Here is an 18,457-nt window from a genome sequence, read left to right on the forward strand (position 1 = left end):
CCCCACTTTGAGAACCCCTGTTAAAGAGAACAGCGATTTCCACCGCTTAAGGCATCACAGCTGATTACACAAACTATTGTTTATTACACAGCATAGTGAAATACAGCACTACCAGCAAAAACCAATGTTCTCTTCGTAAAAATAGCTACCTGATTGTGTTGCATCTGTTCTGTTCCCACAGTTGTCATAATGTGATGATTATTTCTGTTAAGTATGTTAAACAACACACTCTTCCAGTCTCACCCTTCTGTTTATCTGTCTCTGTCTTCATTGGCTTTGCCATGGCTGAGCAGTTCCACACCGACTTCCTGGAATATGCTTTTTCTTTTGCCCGGCTGCAAACCAGAGGAATGAAATTACACCATACAGCACCATCAGTTTGACACCCTGTTGCACTCAGAAATGATTTCCCTATCACAGGCGAGGCTGTACAGGGGCAGGGGGAAATCAGTATAGGTTTTTGTAATGCCTCACACCGCACTCAGCTAACTTTTACTGCTTCCCGTTCGCTCTGTCAATAGGGCAACAAGGCCATTACGATAAAGCAAAGACACATTTGCAATCTAATAAATGCTAGAGAACAAGGTTATTTTGTCCCCCAAAAAATGTGGTTCAGCTTCATCAACCCTATGCCAAAGGAAGGTGGGTTTATTGGCGGTGCAATCACCTAAATATTTTATAGCCCCGTAGGTGAGTCAGTATTCTACCTCACATGCTCCCTCTCTTTTCTTTTCTTTTGAGATTGGAGTTGTTTTTCACTATAACAAGTGCTCAGCATAGTTACATCATGTCTTGAGGTCTGTTGTCTATTTTCTAACCTGGTCTGTATCCCTCTCTTTCCTTTCTCTCCCTGGCAGTCTCTTTGGCAAGGATTTTTATATAATTGAATGACATGCCTTTTTTTATAGTCTGCATCATTATATTTGACTCTTGTGTGAATTGTGTCCATCTAAAACATTGCAGCCATCAGACACAATCCTCATCTGACGCTTCTCGAATCTATCTGCTCGTTATACCCTCCCGGGGGTCTGGAGAAACGGCCAGTAATTGTAGACTGGACTGGAACTTGGTGTGAAAGGACCTCCTGCTGGCTGTGTTCCCTCCAGGGTAGGGGGCCTCCGTGGTGTTTGTAGCAGAGGAACAGTACACGTCCCTGGGGTTCACTCTAAACCTGTCAATCACAACCGTGTGGATCTGAACATTTCACACAACATAGTTAACCTGCACTCTCTGTGCATGTGTATTGTTCGTTCTGTCTGTCTGTCTGTCTGTCCGTCTGTCCGTCTGTCCGTCTGTCTGTCTGTCTGTCCGTCCGTCCGTCCGTCCGTCCGTCCGTCCGTCCGTCCGTCCGTCCGTCCGTCCGTCTGTCTGAGAGCACAGTAACAAGTGGGCTGTAGTTGTGCCTCCTTTCCACAGCAGAGCTGATGAGGGAAACAGGGACGGAGAACAGAAATGGAATTCAATCTCTGACATGAACTGTTCTGTGTTTTGGGCTGCACCATACAGTTCAAAACACTTATTCAAATGTTCATTTCGACTTGATTCCATGCAAAGACAAAGGCTGAGAATACAAAGGCATATACGGAAGCGTCTCATCTTATTGCTTACTAGAATTGAAGGAAATCAATTAGAGAAGTGTAATGAATACCTATTATTAAAGTCCTCGGGGCTCCCGAGTGGCGCAGCGTTCTGAGGCACTGCATCTCAGTGTTAGAGGTGTCACTACAGACCCTGATTCGATTCCAGGCTGTAAAACAAAACACTTTTTTTGAGGGCCTCTTCTTAAAAGAGGAGGATCCCATCAGCTTTCTATAGGCTAAGCTTACTATATTTGTTTATCAACTTTTTAATATTAAGCACATTGCTTTTCTTTACAACAGGAGCATAGCCTACCTGGCTGGCACAAAAATTAACCACGGGAAAAGCATCCTCCATTCGCTATATAAGTGCATAGATAATGGTCCATTCTAAATCAAAACTAATTTCACACATACTGTATATTATTTAGTAGGGCTGGGCGATGTGACAATATATATATATTGTGTGGTGATAGAAAAATGTCTATCGTTTCATATTATGCTCTATTGTTTATTTCGTTGTGTCGCAAATCACACTCTTTACGGCAGTATTGTTTTCAAGTTACAGTATTTCCTTTATAACATTTTTAATGACATCACAAAATAACAACCAAAATTACATTATTATTCTTTAGATCGCCTCTTACCATTCCCCAAGTTCTATGTTAGAAATATTGTTCCAGTATTCACTCCAGAACGTGCTAAAGTTTCAGCTGGAAAATGTCTGTGAAAGAAAGGCACATTCCTGTGTGAATTTGGAGAGGGATGTTCTCTCCTTGACTTACAACACAGTGTGGGCTGTCAACCCCCCACCAGCTCCCTTCTCCCTCCTCTGTGGGTGAAAGCGGGTCTGGCTGAACTTATTTATTGCAAAGCTGATCTGACCTATTTGGATCCTTACAGGACAGTAAGGACAGTTAGCTTGCGAGCCAGCCAGCTAACGTTAGCTAGCTAACAGTACTCTTTAACTTGAAATTAAAACAACTTTCTGACAAAATTTGAAATATGTAATATCTGAACATGTAGTTAGCTAGACTATCTTATCCGAATACATGGATGGATGCTTCTCCCTCTCTGTCACGGATGCCATGGTTGCCTTAGTTTGAAGATGTAATCCGGAGACAGGTGTTTTATACAACAGCCTTCTTTGTGTTGTCTTTTCGACTCCGTCTGCATATTTGCAATCAAACGGCAGAATATCATACTCTAATTCCACTGTGCATTCCACTGATTTCAAAACTTTCAAAACAAAGTGGAGAGCAACACCTTTTCAGTTCTACTATGTAATATCTTTCAAAAAGTTATGTTAGAAAGGATTACCTACATATACTGAGCAGCTTATGTTATAGACAGAAGCATGCTACATGCCAGACTAATCTGAACTCATCTCTCGGCTTGTTCAGCCCAAACATTAACTCAGGCAATCATGGCTAGGGAAGGCTCCTCACTTTTTCTGTGGCTTAACCAACTAGGCTCGTAATAAATTATATATATAATTTTATTTGTATTTACAGATTGCATACAAGTTTGATATTAAGGCACATGAAAGTTCCTGAAGGTATTTCTGCCAAAACACATTTTTATACACATTTTAAAAAGTTTACGTTCAAATGGCTCTCCTGTGAAGTAGTGACACATGACACGCCTAGTTTCCTGAAAATAGTCACATATAAAATGATACAAAATAATGCCACGGTATTCTAAGCAGATCTTGTCTGCTAAATTAACTAGTGTAGCCCACAGCCATATGCAATAGCCACAACAGGACCTAACATAAGGACAACTCTGAGTATGCAATTCTGTTCTTCTGAAATAGACTACATTTTCTTCATATCATGTTTCTTTAGACCTGTCTAAAATACATAATGTATTCATTGTGAAGGTGTTGGCTATATTACATTTATTTATGAGACTTTTTAAAATGTAGAAGTTTCAAAGATCTGCATCAGTGGCTTGTTGGCTATGCATGGAAGTCACAAGATACCAAACGTGTTATGTAAATAATAACAGTTAATTACCGTGTAACCGGCAGCTGTTTGCTTGACAATCACCAGCTGACAAAATTTTATGACCGCCACAGCCCTAGTCCCAACATACATTTCTTAGATGTCAAAGTGGTAAATATCTCCATTTTTGGTGAGTGTTTTCCCCAGCAGAAGGCATAAAATATTTATGGTCTGTGAGCAAAAAGCCAGACAAGGGGAGTTGCTGTAAACCTGAAAGCACTAGTAGATATTGTAAGATGTTACTGTATCTACAGTCAAGGCAATCCACATAGTACTGCTGTCTTGGAACCAGTATGAGACCTGCCATTGAATGTCAAATGTGGAAACTGGAAATGTTGATACTGAACTGCACAGTTTATAGGGGAAGGGAAATGGGGAGAGGACATAATCTCATTTTTATAAATGTTTATTTTAAATAGGTGCATGGTCTCTGATCCTGAGGGCTTGTTTGGCCTTTCAACTCACACTGCAGTGGCCAAATGGCCTGGGGTTCTTCTTCTTAGTAATATTTCAAAGTCAAAGCTTGGCCTTACATGTTAAGGAACAGCATATGACTGGTGTTGGAATCCGAAATGGTGTGCCTTTATTGGTTGCCCTTGGGCAAGATACCGTACTTAGCCTATGCCATTATGTTCAACTGAAATACAAATTCAGACAGAATGCTGACACTTTTGTTACAATATTTGGTAGGTGCCGTGTGCAGTTGCCAAACAAAAATAAATTTGGTTTCTGTTCTTATTATGCTCAGTTTGGATCTAACACAAATGCCGTATTCTACGCACACAGCCTGGATGTTACACACATGCCCCTCAGTGTATCCGTAAGCTCTCTCTGATGATTTCTCACAACCTTCGGCAGATGTATTTGTGTGAGTAAACCACCCAAGGGATCTAACATCTCTAACACCCGCATTTGCTCAGTTCTGCCCAGTTTGACTCTACAGCACAGAAAACCCATTAGGCTTTTTCAAGCCCCGCATTCTCAGTTCTGCTGAAGGGCACTGAAGTATTATCTTCTATTAGAAGACAGTAAGAAAAAAAAGTGTGTGGGGGGGGGGGGGGGGAGGGGGAATGTGGAGCTTGAAAGTGGTATAATTGAAAAAGATAGTTATGAGATAATCAGCTATCTGAAAGCATTATTAATCTTAATTAAAGGGTCATATTAAAGTCCCAGCTTTCATCAATACCTTAAAGTGGATTTGATTTGGGGATGGAGGGATAGGGTGGGTGTTATTTAACCCCAAGAGATGATGGGTTTCATCTATGAATACAGTAAAGGGTAATGTGATGAGCTGTCCTCCTACTGGTAATGAGGAGATGAGACTATGTCGTGTAGTCACAGTGTAGCAGAGGTAGTTCATCGAGGTTCACTTGCATGGAGAGTACCTGCCGGAGACAATAGCGAAATCGGAAAACACACCCATGAGTCATATTCACGACCTAGGTTCGTGATCCGGTCAGGTGAATTGGGGATCCGTTAGCTTCTCAAGCTACTGTAGAGTTAGAGTAAAGCAAACTGTAAGTCAGTTCTTTCAGACTACTTCAACCCACCTGTGTGAAAATACTAATAAAATATCATAGCATCACTGCTGTCCCCTTGAGCAATATACAAAATCAAAAGTAAAAATATTTGTTTTTTTATTTAACTTTTATTTAACTAGGCAAGTCAGTTCAGAACAAATTCTTATTCATAATTACGAACTACCAAAAGGTGAAAGGCCTCCTGCGGGGACAGAGGCTGGATTAAAAATAAAAATATAGGACAAAACACACATAAAATAGAGGAGTTCACTCACCTAACATGTCTGTCTTGCCCCTGTGTTTCTGTCCCAGGGTACTCCAGCCAGTCTGGTGCGTTACAGAGTGGACGAGGACCAATCACCTTACAGCGGTAGCATCTTTGACGTGGAGAAGGGATCTGGGAGGGTCATCACCAGGGTCAACCTCAACGAACAGCCCAGCGTCACCTTCAAGGTATTATGATGATGATGATGATGATGATGGATGATTTGTATAGTACACTTGCACTTTAAGATCTAATGCAAACCAGTGGGTCAGAAACGTGCACAGATTAAATCATACTGTGTCTTTCTTTCCTTTTTATATATATATACTGTATATACACACACACACTGCCGGTCAACAGTTTTAGAACACCTACTCATTCAAGATTTTGTTTATTTTTACAATTCTTTACATTGTAGAATAATAGTGAAGACATCAAAACTATGAAATAACACATGGAATCGTGTAGTTACCAACAAAGTGTTAAACAAATCAAAATATATTTTATATTTGAGATTCTTCAAAAAGCCACCCTTTGCCTTGATGACAGCTTTGCACACTCTTGGCATTCTCCCAACCAGCTTCATGAGTTAGACACCTGGAATGCATTTCAATTAGCACTTGTGCATTCTAAAAAGTACATTTATGGAATTTCTTTCATTCTTAATGTGTTTGAGCCAATCAGTTGTGTTGTGACAAGGTAGGCGGGTATACAGACGATATCCCTATTTGGTGAAAGACAAAGTCCATATTATGGCAAGAACAGCTCAAATAAGCAAAGAGAAACGACAATCCATCATTAACTTAAGACATGAAGGTCAGTCAATCCGAAAAATTTCAAGTGCAGTCGCAAAAGCCATCAAACGCTATGATGAAACTGGCTGTCATTGGGACCACCATAGGGATGGAACACCCAGAGTTACCTCTGCTGCAGAGGATAAGTTCATTAGAGTTACCAGCCTTAGAAATTGCACCCAAATACATGCTTCACAGAGTTCAAGTAACAGACACATCTAAAAATCAATTATTCAGAGGAGACTGAATGAATCAGGCCTTCATGGTCAAATTGCTGCAAAGAAACCAATAGAAAGGACACCAATAATAAGAAGAGACTTGCTTCGGCCAAGAAACACGAGCAATGGACATTTAACCGATGAAAATTTGTCCCTTGGTCTAGAGTCCAAATTGGAGATTTTTGGTTCCAACCGCAGTGTCTTTGTGAGACACGTTGTGGGTGAACAGATGATCTCCGCATGTGTATTTCCCACTGTGAAGCATGGAGAAGAAGGTGTTATGGTGTGGGGTTGCTTTTCTGGTGACACTGTCTGTGATTTATTTACAAATCACACTTAACCAGCATGGCTACCACAGCATTCAGCAGCGATACGCCATCCCATCTGGTTTGGGCTTAGTGGGACTATTATTTGTTTTTCAACAGGACAATGACCCAACACACCTCTAGGATGTGTAAGGGCTATTTGACCAAGAAGGAGAGTGATGGAGTGCTGCATCAGATTACCTGGCCTCCACAATCTCCCGACCTCAAACAAACTGAGATGGTTTGGGATGAGTCGGACGGCAGAGTGAAGGAAAAGCAGCCAACAAGTGCTCAGCACATATGGGAACTCCTTCAAGACTATTGGAAAAGCATTCCTTGTGAAGCTGGTTGAGAGAATACCAGAGTGTGCAAAGCTGTCATCAAGGCAAAGGATAGCTATTTGAAAAATCTTAAATATAAAATATATGTTGATTTGTTTAACACTTTTACTACATGAATCCATATGTGTTATTTTGTAGTTTTGATGTCTTCACTATTATTCTTCAATGTAGAATAATACATTCTACATTATATATACACTGACCGGTGGTGTATATATATTTTTTGTGAGTCTTAAAGTACACATGTACTGTACACCTTTCCTCACATACTGTACGGAAATAGTGTACATTATCTGTGCACTTTATTATTAGTTCTAATTGGTCAAAACGGTGCACATATTGAGCTAATGGACTCTTTTTGGAACCTTCTCACAATACCTTCATCATGTCCTAATTCATCAGGCCATTGCACAGACTCCACCTGTGACTAAACCAATATGTGCATGCATATTAAGTTCCTGACATTATACTCCCACAGAAGGTCATCTGAGTGTATGTGGAGCTGACCTCAGCTCAGTGTAACCTTGGCAGCGAACGGGAGGAGCATGTTGCTGAAGGATATTAGGTTGTAGAAAGGACAAACTCTCTCTCTTTCGCTCTGACTCTGTCTTGCTTTCTGTCTCTGTCTTGTCTCCCCGGTCTAAGAATGTTGGGTCGATAGATTCATACACTCTCTCTGGGTGGGTTGGAGCTTGGTTCCCAGGCCTGTTCCCAGGCCATTTCAAACTTCTCTGTTATTAATTGTCATGCATGCAGAAACAGCTGGCGACCAGGCAATGTGGTTTGATTCAAGAAGAAATCAGTAATGTGTGTGTGTGCTTGTGTGTGTGTGTCCTCTCAGTTGGTGGTGATAGCGTTTGACGATGGAGAGCCAGTGAAGGAGAACCGAACCCTGGTGGAGATCACTGTCCTCCAGCCCTCCAGGATCCCCATCTTCACTCAGGAGGAGTACAGGTAACACACACACGCACGTGCTTACACACGCACGCTCAAACGCATGTGTGCACACTCACTTGAATATTACCATATTACCATATTACCATATAAATATCTTACTTATATACAGCTCATTACTCAAAGCTGCAGGCAGGGCTGGGTAGGTTACTTTCTAAATGTAATCCATTACCTTTCCAAAATTGTAATCAGTAATGTAACTTTTGGATTACCCAAATTATGTAACGTAATCTGATTACTTGTTGATTTCTTTCCCTTTAAGAGGCATTAGAAGAAGACACAAAGGACCCAAAAATGTTATATATTATATTGTTATGTACACCAGATAGGTCCAGTGAAATGTGTTGTTTTACAGGATGAGCCATAGTAGTACAGCATCCCTAGTGCAAATGAGGGTTAAGTGCCTTGCTCAAGGGCACATCAACAGATTTTGCACTTTGTCGGCTCGGGTATATACGAACCAGCAACATTTTGGTTACTGGCCCAATGCTTTAACTGCTATGCTACCTGCCGCCCTACGTTTTGGGGGGTCATCATAGTCGCCTCTGACTCGTTCAGGCAATTTAAACTTGAGCCTTTTTTTCAATGCTGCATTGAATTCTCATGATGTATTTTGTTCCGCAAACATCTTTTCTGAATTGAAACGTAATCTAAAGAAGTTAACGTCTAGTTTTTTCAAATGTATCTGTAATTTGATTACAATGTTTTTTGTTGGTAATATAACTGATTTACAGATAGTTGATTTGTAATAAGATTTAATCAGTTGCTCCCCAATCCTGGCTGCTTGGTAGGTTTATCTGGTGTTGAGCAGAAACGCAACAACACCTCAACACACACAAGCACACCTTACACACCAGGTCACATCCTCCCTCCCTCACCAGGCCTTGGTAAATATTAAAAAAACATTTTGAATAATGCATCCGCCAGCTTCAATTACATTTTGTTTGGCCCTGAGTTGACTATATATTATTTAAAACAGTTATTATTATGTGATTACATTAGCCCATGCTTGTGTCTCATCATGGGTGATGTACACAATGTGAGATGATGTATAAATATTTGTGAAGACAAGGGTTGTTCAGAGCAGGTTGTAAAAGATTTTCCTCGTATGCCGACTTTATGAGTGGTATAAATATTAAGGAGTGCTCGGAGCCAGAGGCTGCTGTAAACCACAACATTAGTTTTTCTTGGAGGGCAAAGCAGAGTTTCCCCTGAGTTTATTAAGAGAGTATTTTAGCCAGATTACGTTTTAAATACGTTGAACTGACAGGATAGTGGTGGACGGGGATCATGACTTCTCTAGCAGGGCTGGATCGCAGCGAGGCACAGCCCAGCCTGAGTTTGCCATATTGATATGTTGAAGGAGGGATTTGTATATATTTATTTCAATTATTATTAGCGTTGTGGCTGGAGCAGGATTGAGAAAGTCTTGGTTTTGACGAGATATTGCAGCTTCTCTGAGTGTGAGATACACCAACTCTGACATTCATCAAAGTTTTTTTTGTATGCTAATATTGAACAGCAGGTGGTATTAGCTGTGAGGTACCAGTCAGTGTATTATGTATCCTACTGTCCCTTGGAGCTTATTAAGTAAAGCTTGTTAGCAGCGAATTGATTTCTAACTGCGTTTGTCAGTCATGGCATAGAATCATGGCAAAATGTGTCATTTCTAATAGAGTTGGACATGCCTTGCTCACATTAGGGAGAGCATTTCATTAGGTCAGCTCATACTGTCGAGCTTCTGTTTTGTGCTCACTTTACAGTAGTTGCTCGATCTTGTGTAAACTGTATGTCAGAAAGTGCTGTGTGCGTCTGTCTGTCTGTCTGTCTGTATGTCTGTCTGTCTGTCTGTCTGTCGGTCTGTCTGTCTGTCTGTTGTGTACTATGTTTATAACTACGTGCATTCACTATTAGGAATGTGTGTGTGTGTGTGTGTGTGTGTGTGTGTGTGTGTGTGTTCTGTTTCTTTTCCCGTGCTCATGTTCTCTCTATTCCAGGCATTATCTTATGATTGATCAATGCAATATACATTCCCAGCGGTGTGTCTGATGAAGGGCCTTAGATTAGCTTGTGAATGAGTGTTATGTCCTACACACACAGAAGGTTAGGATGGCTGGCACGGCACCCCTGTTGGGCGTAGCATTGCTGATGCTTACCATCCACGGCGACAGCCCCAACATAAATGATGACCCATAAAAACATTAGCCAGGTGCTAGCTCTTCCCTGCTGTACAGGAGTGCACCAAGAGGGCCTCCAATCTGGTCTTCACCCCCCTACTGGACAATAGAGTGCTCCATCTTTCCTCCTCGCTTCATCTTCCTCTCTCTAAGGATCCTTCACAACACAAATCATGCTCTACACGTCCACAGAAGATGCTGTTTGTCTAACCAAAGCCCGTTAGCAATAGCAGCAATCAGGAAGGCTGTGCCAAAAGCTCCACAACACACAATTAAAACAGTTATGTGGCTGGCTTAATGCTTTCAGGGTTTTATTTTTAGTCCCCTCCATCTGTTTTGGGGAGATGAACATCTCCCAGTCATGGTTGGAGAAAACAAATGGCACGTACAGTACAGTATTGTAATGTAGCACATTGTACCTTGGCTTTCAAAATAAATAAAAATAATAACCTTTATTTAACCAGGCAAGTAAGTTAAGAACAAATTCTAATTTACAATGGCGGCCTACACCGGGCAAACCCGGACGACGCTAGGCAAATTGTGCGCCGCCCTAAGGGACACTCAATCACAGCCGGTTGTGATACAGCCTAGATTCAAACCAGGGTGTCTGTAGTGACCTCTGCATCACTTGGAAGCTTGTGTTGTTGAAATTCTGAGCACCAGTTTGTTTGTTTATAATACTACATGTAACGTTAATTACAGAAGTCTTACAACAATTAGGCTACACCATCTGCAATGATACACTGCGTACAGTAGAGTTGAAAAATTGACAGATTCCTTCATTTTATACTCAAGTTTAAATAACAATGGAATGCATGAACAGTAAGTTTATATTTATGTAATGTGTTAATGTAATGATGTTGATGTATGATGTAATGTTGAATAGGACATTATTGTTGTACATTCATGAAATACATCAAGTTTGAATTCAAATCATATTTGAATCGAAACATAGATACAATTTACTAGGAAAACAAGTTAACAGGCTTTATAACCAAGGGCCCATTGCAAGAAAAATTCTTCCTGTTTGAAACCTTTCACTTAATTGCAATGATGGCCTTTAGATGGAACTCACAAACACATCCCTGTGGGGAAGTTTTCAGCACTGGGCACAGGACAGCAAGTAATTTATTTTCCTCAGCATGTCTGACTGCAGGAGAGGAGCGGTAAGCTTTTTACTAAGCCGGGAATCCCTACTGTACTCTATGGAGGGGAGGCTACTTTACTTTACTGGTCCCATGTAGCAGACCTTCAGCTTAAAAGCATCTTTAACTTAGGCCTGCTGCTTATCTCCCACAGCACTTCGCCTGAGCTGAGGGTTGAGAGCTGCGGGATGGGGATGGATGCTCTAAATCACAGGACACTAAGCCTCGCCACTTCTCACTTTGTCATTTTAATGATCACAGCAATTATAGCCTCCCTTTCTTTCTCCTCTCTCTCTATCTCTCTCTCTCTTTCTCTCTTTCTCTCTTTCTCTCTTTCTTCTGTATCCTCTCTCTCTCCTTCTTCTGTCTCCTCTCTCTCTCTCTCTCTCTCTCTCTCTCTCTCTCTCTCTCTCTCTCTCTCTCTCTCTCTCTCTCTCTCTTTCTCCTCTCTCTCTCTCTCTCTCTCTCTCTCTCTCTCTCTTTCTCTCTCTCTCTTTTTCTCTCTCTCTTTCTCCTCTCTCTCTCTCTTTCTCTCTTTCTCTCTCTTTCTCCTCTATCTCTTTCTTTCTCCTCTCTCTCTTTCTCCTCTCTCTCTTTCTCCTCTCTCAATTAAATGCTATTCAATTGTCTCTCTCTTTCTCCTCTCTCTCTCTCTCTCTCTCTCTCTCTCTCTCTCTCTCTCTCTTTCTCCCCTCTCTCTTTCTCCTCTCTCAATTCAATTCTATTTAATTTTCTCTCTCTCTCTTTCTCCTCTCTCTCTCTCTCTCTCTCTTTCTCCCCTCTCTCTTTCTCCTCTCTCAATTCAATTACATTCATTTTTCTCTCTCTCTTTCTCTCTCTCTCTCTCTTTTTCTCTCTCTCTCTGTCTCTCCTTTTCTCTCTCTCTTTCTCTCCTCTCTCTCTATCTCTCTTTCTCCTATCTCTCTTTCTCCTCTCTCTTTTTCTTTATCCTCTCTCTCTCTTTCTCTTCTCTCTCTCTTTCTCCTCTCAATTCAATTCTATTAAATGTTATCTCTCTTTCTCCTCTCTCTCTCTCCCTCTCTTTCTCCTCTCTCTCTCTTTCTCCTCTCTCAATTCAATTCTATTCAATTTTCTCTCTCTCTCTTTTTCTTTCTTTCTCCTCTCTCTCTCTCTCTTTCTCCTCTCTCTCTCTTTCTCCTCTCAATTCAATTCTATTCAATTTTCTCTCTCTTTCTCCTCTCTCTCTCTCTCTTTCTCCTCTCTCTCTTTCTCCTCTCTCAATTAAATTCTATTCAATTTTCTCTCTCTCTCTCTCTCTCTCTCTCAATTCAATTCAATTCAATTTGCTTTATTGGCATGACATAACAATGTACATATTGCCAGAGCTTATTTTGGATATTTACAATATGAAAAAATAAAAAATGAGTACCAAAATTGTCAACGGAACAACAGTGACAACAATAACCAAGGGTCAAAATAACCATACATTGAACAATAACAATAACCATACAGTAGAGTACATGTGCAGGTTGATTGGTCTGTCAGACACTGTCCCTCAACTTATGGCAGGCAGCAATGTAGTGCGCTGCCAACCCACAGCTCTCTGCGTCCTCCCCAACAGTAGCCTACTCTCATCAGAGAGGTCTTTGAAACCTTGAATAAGGGTTTCAAATTTGGGGAAATGACACTCTCGAAAAATTGTTTTATATTTTTTACATTTTGTCAGGAAATGCAGGTCCGTCTCAGGTTCTGCTGTTGTGCAGTGGTTGCACAGCCTTTCCTCTACAGGGAGTCAGGTTTTCCTGTGTGTAACCCTTATCAATGGCAAGGCTGTGCTCACTGAGCCTGTACTTTGTCAAGGTTTTTCTAAGGTTTTGATCAGTAACCATGGTCAAATATTTAGCCACAGTGTACTGTCGACTTAGGGCCAGATAGCACTGCATTTTGCATTGTGTTTGTGCTTCCCAATAAGCAATATAGTTTTGTTTTGACTGTGTTGTAATTTGGTTTATCCTGATTGATTGGATGTTCTGGTCCTGACGCTTCAATGTGTTAGTAGAACAGGTTTGTGATCTCAGCCCCAGGACCAGCTGGATGAGGGGACTCTTTTCTTTGCTCAGCTCTTGGCATTGCAGGGCTTGGTAATGATATGAAAGGGGTCACTGTATTTTAGATGTTTCCAAAACTTAATTGCTCTTTTTTGAGTTATTTATTATTAGTGGATATTGGCCTAATTCTGCCCTGCATGCATTGTTTGTAGTTTTCCTTTGTAGTTTTTCTTTGTATGATTATCTTGCAGAACTCTGCATGCAGGGTTTCAATGGGGTGTTTGTCCCATTTGATGAAATCTTGTTCTGCAAGTGGACCCCACACCTCGCTGCCATAAAGTGCAATTGGTTCAATGACATATTCAATTAGTTTTAGACATATTTTAATATGTATTTCAATTTGAATGAGCTTTTTAAAGGCTTAGAATGCCCTGCGTGCTTTCTCTCTCAGTTCATTCACTGCCTCATTAAGGTGTCCAGTTGAGCTTACTTTTAAACCTAAGTATTTGTAGTGTGTGCAGTACTCTATATATTTTGTACCGATTGAGAACTTTGGTCTAATTCCCCGAGATCTGGATTTTCTCTGGAAAATCATTATTTTTGTATTTTTGGGGTTTACTGCCAGGGCCCAGGTCTGGCAGGACTGCTCTAGCAGGTCCAGGCTATGCTGTAGGCCATGTGCTGTGGGTGACAGCAGGCATAGGTCATCTGCGAAGAGTAGGCATTTAACTTCTGAATTGTGGAGACTAACACCAGGGGCTGAGGATTTTTCTAGAATAGTAGCCAATTCGTTGATGTAAATATTGAAGAGTGCAGGGCTCAGATTGCAACCCTGACGAAGGCCCCACCCCTGGTTAAAGAATTCTGTTATTTTCTTGCCAATTTTAATGCTGCACGTATTGCCAGTATACATTGATTTAATTATGTCATGTATTTTACCCCCTACACCACTTTCAATAACTTTATAGAACAGTCCTGTATGCCAAATAGAATCAAATGCTTTTTGGAAGTCGATAAAGCAAGCATATATTTTGGTATTATTTTGGTGGACATGTTTATCTATCAGGGTGTGTAGGGTGTAAATATGATCAGTTGTGCCATGTTTTGGTATAAATCCAATTTGGATTTTACACAAGACATTGTGCTTATTAAGGAAGTTTAGAACTCTTACATTTATAATACTACAGAAAACCTTCCCCTTGTTACTGTTCACACAAATGCCTCTGTAATTGTTAGGGTCAAATTTGTCTCCGTTTTTAAAGATTTGGGTTATGAGTCCTTGATTCCAGATGTCAGGGAAATAAGCTACACTCGGGATCAAATTAAACAGTTTTAATATAGCGAATTGAAATTTTGCACTAGTGAGTTTGAGCATCTCATTTAGGATGCCATCAGGTCCGCATGCTTACATTTGAGAGCCTGAAGTTTCTTGTAGAGCTCCTGGTCAGTAATTGGGGAGTCCAGTGGATTTTGATTGTCCTTTATAGCTTTTTCTAATCCGTTCAACTTCTCATGAATTTGGCGTTGTTCTGCGTTTGTGTCAATTTGAACGGTTTTGTAGTGTGTTTTAAAATGGGTTGTCCATATGTCACCATTTTGTATCGCTAATTCCTTGTTTAGATTTTTTTTAGTTTTTTCCAATTTTGCCAGAAGTTGTTTGTGTTTATGGACTCCTCAGTTAGTGTCAGCTGCTTGCTGTTGTACTGTGCATTTTTGGTTCTGAGTGTACGTTTATAGAGTTTTAAAGTCTCACAGTAATGAAGGCGTAATTCACCATTATTCGGGTCTCTGTGCTTTTGGTTGGATAGTGTTCTAAGTTTTTTCCTTATAATTTTACAATCTGCATCAAACCAGTTGTCATCTGTGATCTTTTTTGTTTTGTTTTTTATCAATTTCAATTGTGCTTCTTTTGCCGCTTGCCTGAATATATAGTTGCTGTTTTGTACTGTTAGATTGATGCCTTCTTTACTGTGAGTGAATGTGGTATCCAGAAAGTTATCTAAGAGTGTCTGGATATTTTGGTTACAGGTTGCTTTCTGGTATTCTTCTGAGTTGTTTTGGGCCCATCTGTATGACTTTCTGATGTTGTACAGCTTACTGGGCTGTGAATGTCTGGTTGTTTCCATGTCTGTTCTTTTGAGGAATAACTTAATTTGGCTGTGATCAGACAGAGGCTTGACAGTGAATGTGTTACGGTGCATGAATGAGGACCCAAAAGCGAATTAACGTAAACAGAGCTTCTTTAATAACAAAACATAGGTAGGCTCAGATGGACCGGCAGATTCCGACAGGACAGGACAAGGTTGCAGCAAACATGACGATAGTCTGGTTCAGGCATGAATAACACAAACAAGAATCCGACAAAGACAGGAACAAAAACAGAGAGAGATATAGAGGACTAATCAGAGGGAAAAAGGGAACAGGTGGGAAAAGGGGTGACGAGGTAGTTAGGAGGAGACAAGGAACAGCTGGGGGAAAGAGGGGGAGAAAAGGTAACCTAATAACGACCAGCAGAGGGAGACAGGGTGAAGGGAAAGGACAGAAACAAGACACAACATGACAATACATGACAGTACCCCCCCACTCACCGAGCGCCTCCTGGCGCACTCGAGGAGGAAACCTGGCGGCAACGGAGGAAATCATCGATCAGCGCACGGTCCAGCACGTCCCGAGAGGGAACCCAACTCCTCTCCTCAGGACCGTACCCCTCCCAATCTACTAGGTACTGATGACCACGGCCCCGAGGACGCATGTCCAAAATCCTACGGACCCTGTAGATGGGTGCGCCCTCGACAAGGATGGGGGGGGGGGGGAAGACGAGCGGGGGCGCGAAGAACGGGCTTGACACAGGAGACATGGAAGACCGGGTGGACGCGACGAAGATATCGCGGAAGAAGAAGTCGCACTGCGACAGGATTAATGATCCGAGAAATACGGAACGGACCAATGAACCGCGGGGTCAACTTGCGAGAAGCGGTCTTAAGGGGAAGGTTCTGAGTGGAGAGCCAAACTCTCTGACCGCGACAATATCTAGGACTCTTAGTTCTACGCTTATTAGCAGCTCTCACAGTCTGCGCCCTATAACGGCAAAGTGCAGACCTGACCCTCTTCCAGGTGCGCTCGCAACGTTGGACAAAAGCCTGAGCGGAGGGGACGCTGGACTCGGCGAACTGAGATGAGAACAGCGGAGGCTGGTACCCGAGGCTACTCTGAAAAGGAGATAGCCCGGTCGCAGACGAAGGAAGCGAGTTGTGGGCGTATTCTGCCCAGGGGAGCTGTTCTGACCAAGACGCAGGGTTGCGAAAAGAAAGACTGCGTAAGATGCGACCAATAGTCTGATTGGCCCGTTCTGCTTGACCGTTAGACTGGGGGTGAAAGCCGGAAGAGAGACTGACGGAAGCCCCAATCAAACGGCAAAACTCCCTCCAAAATTGAGACGTGAATTGCGGACCTCTGTCCGAAACGACGTCTGACGGAAGGCCATGAATTCTGAAAACATTCTCGATGATGATTTGTGCCGTCTCTTTAGCAGAAGGAAGCTTAGCAAGGGGAATAAAATGAGCCGCCTTAGAGAACCTGTCGACAACCGTAAGAATAACAGTCTTCCCCGCTGACGAAGGCAGTCCGGTGACAAAATCTAAGGCGATGTGAGACCACGGTCGAGAGGGAATGGGAAGCGGCCTGAGACGGCCGGCAGGAGGGGAGTTACCGGACTTAGTCTGCGCGCAGACCGAACAAGCAGCCACGAAGCGACGCGTGTCATGCTCCCGGGTGGGCCACCAAAAACGCTGGCGAATGGAAGCAAGCGTACCCCGAACGCCAGGAAAGCCGGCTAACTTGGCAGAGTGAGCCCACTGAAGAACGGCCAGACGAGTAGGAACGGGAACGAAAAGAAGGTTCCTAGGACAAGCGCGCGGCGACGGAGTTTGAGTGAGTGCTTGCTTTACCTGCCTCTCAATTCCCCAGACAGTCAACCCGACAACACGCCCCTCAGGGAGAATCCCCTCGGGGTCAGTGGAGGCTACTGAAGAACTGAAGAGACGAGATAAAGCATCAGGCTTGGTGTTCTTAGAGCCCGGACGATAAGAAATCACGAACTCGAAACGAGCGAAAAACAGCGCCCAGCGCGCCTGACGCGCATTAAGTCGTTTGGCAGAACGGATGTACTCAAGGTTCCTATGGTCAGTCCAAACGACAAAAGGAACGGTCGCCCCCTCCAACCACTGTCGCCATTCGCCTAGGGCTAAGCGGATGGCGAGCAGTTCGCGGTTTCCCACATCATAGTTACGTTCCGACGGCGACAGGCGATGAGAAAAATACGCGCAAGGGTGGACCTTGTCGTCAGAGAGGGAGCGCTGAGAATGAATGGCTCCCACGCCCACCTCTGACGCGTCAACCTCGACAACGAACTGTCTAGTGACGTCAGGTGTAACAAGGATAGGTGCGGATGTAAAACGATTCTTGAGGAGATCAAAAGCTCCCTGGGCGGAAACGGACCACTTAAAGCACGTCTTGACAGAAGTAAGGGCTGTGAGAGGAGCTGCCACCTGACCGAAATTACGGATGAAACGACGATAGAAGTTCGCGAAGCCGAGAAAGCGCTGCAGCTCGACGCGTGACTTAGGGACGGGCCAATCAATGACAGCTTGGACCTTAGCGGGATCCATCTTAATGCCTTCAGCGGAAATAACAGAACCGAGAAATGTGACGGAGGAGGCGTGAAAAGAGCACTTCTCAGCCTTCACAAAAAGACAATTCTCTAAAAGGCGCTGGAGGACACGTCGAACGTGCTGAACATGAATCTGGAGTGACGGTGAAAAAATCAGGATATCGTCAAGGTAAACGAAAACAAAGATGTTCAGCATGTCTCTCAGGACATCATTGACTAATGCCTGAAAGACAGCTGGAGCGTTAGCGAGGCCGAAAGGAAGAACCCGGTATTCAAAGTGCCCTAACGGAGTGTTAAACGCCGTCTTCCACTCGTCCCCCTCCCTGATGCGCACGAGATGGTAAGCGTTACGAAGGTCCAACTTAGTGAAAAACCTGGCTCCCTGCAGGATCTCGAAGGCTGAAGACATAAGAGGAAGCGGATAACGATTCTTCACTGTTATATCATTCAGCCCTCGATAATCTATGCAGGGGCGCA

General features: G+C 42.7%; 1 protein-coding gene across 4 annotated transcripts in view; it reads left to right on the forward strand.

Moving 5' to 3' along the window:
* Window positions 1-18,457, forward strand: part of LOC110528891 (protocadherin-15) — a 267,645-nt gene that overhangs the window by 191,586 nt on the left and 57,602 nt on the right. For all 4 annotated transcript variants that reach the window (XM_036984917.1, XM_036984912.1, XM_021611090.2 and 1 more), the window contains 2 exons: window positions 5,416-5,556; window positions 7,868-7,980. In XM_036984917.1, the coding sequence (XP_036840812.1) occupies window positions 5,416-5,556; window positions 7,868-7,980 (254 nt within the window). The remainder of the gene's footprint in view (window positions 1-5,415; window positions 5,557-7,867; window positions 7,981-18,457) is intronic.

This window comes from Oncorhynchus mykiss, chromosome 1 (assembly GCF_013265735.2).
Source record: "Oncorhynchus mykiss isolate Arlee chromosome 1, USDA_OmykA_1.1, whole genome shotgun sequence".
Classification (NCBI taxonomy): Eukaryota; Metazoa; Chordata; class Actinopteri; order Salmoniformes; family Salmonidae; genus Oncorhynchus; species Oncorhynchus mykiss.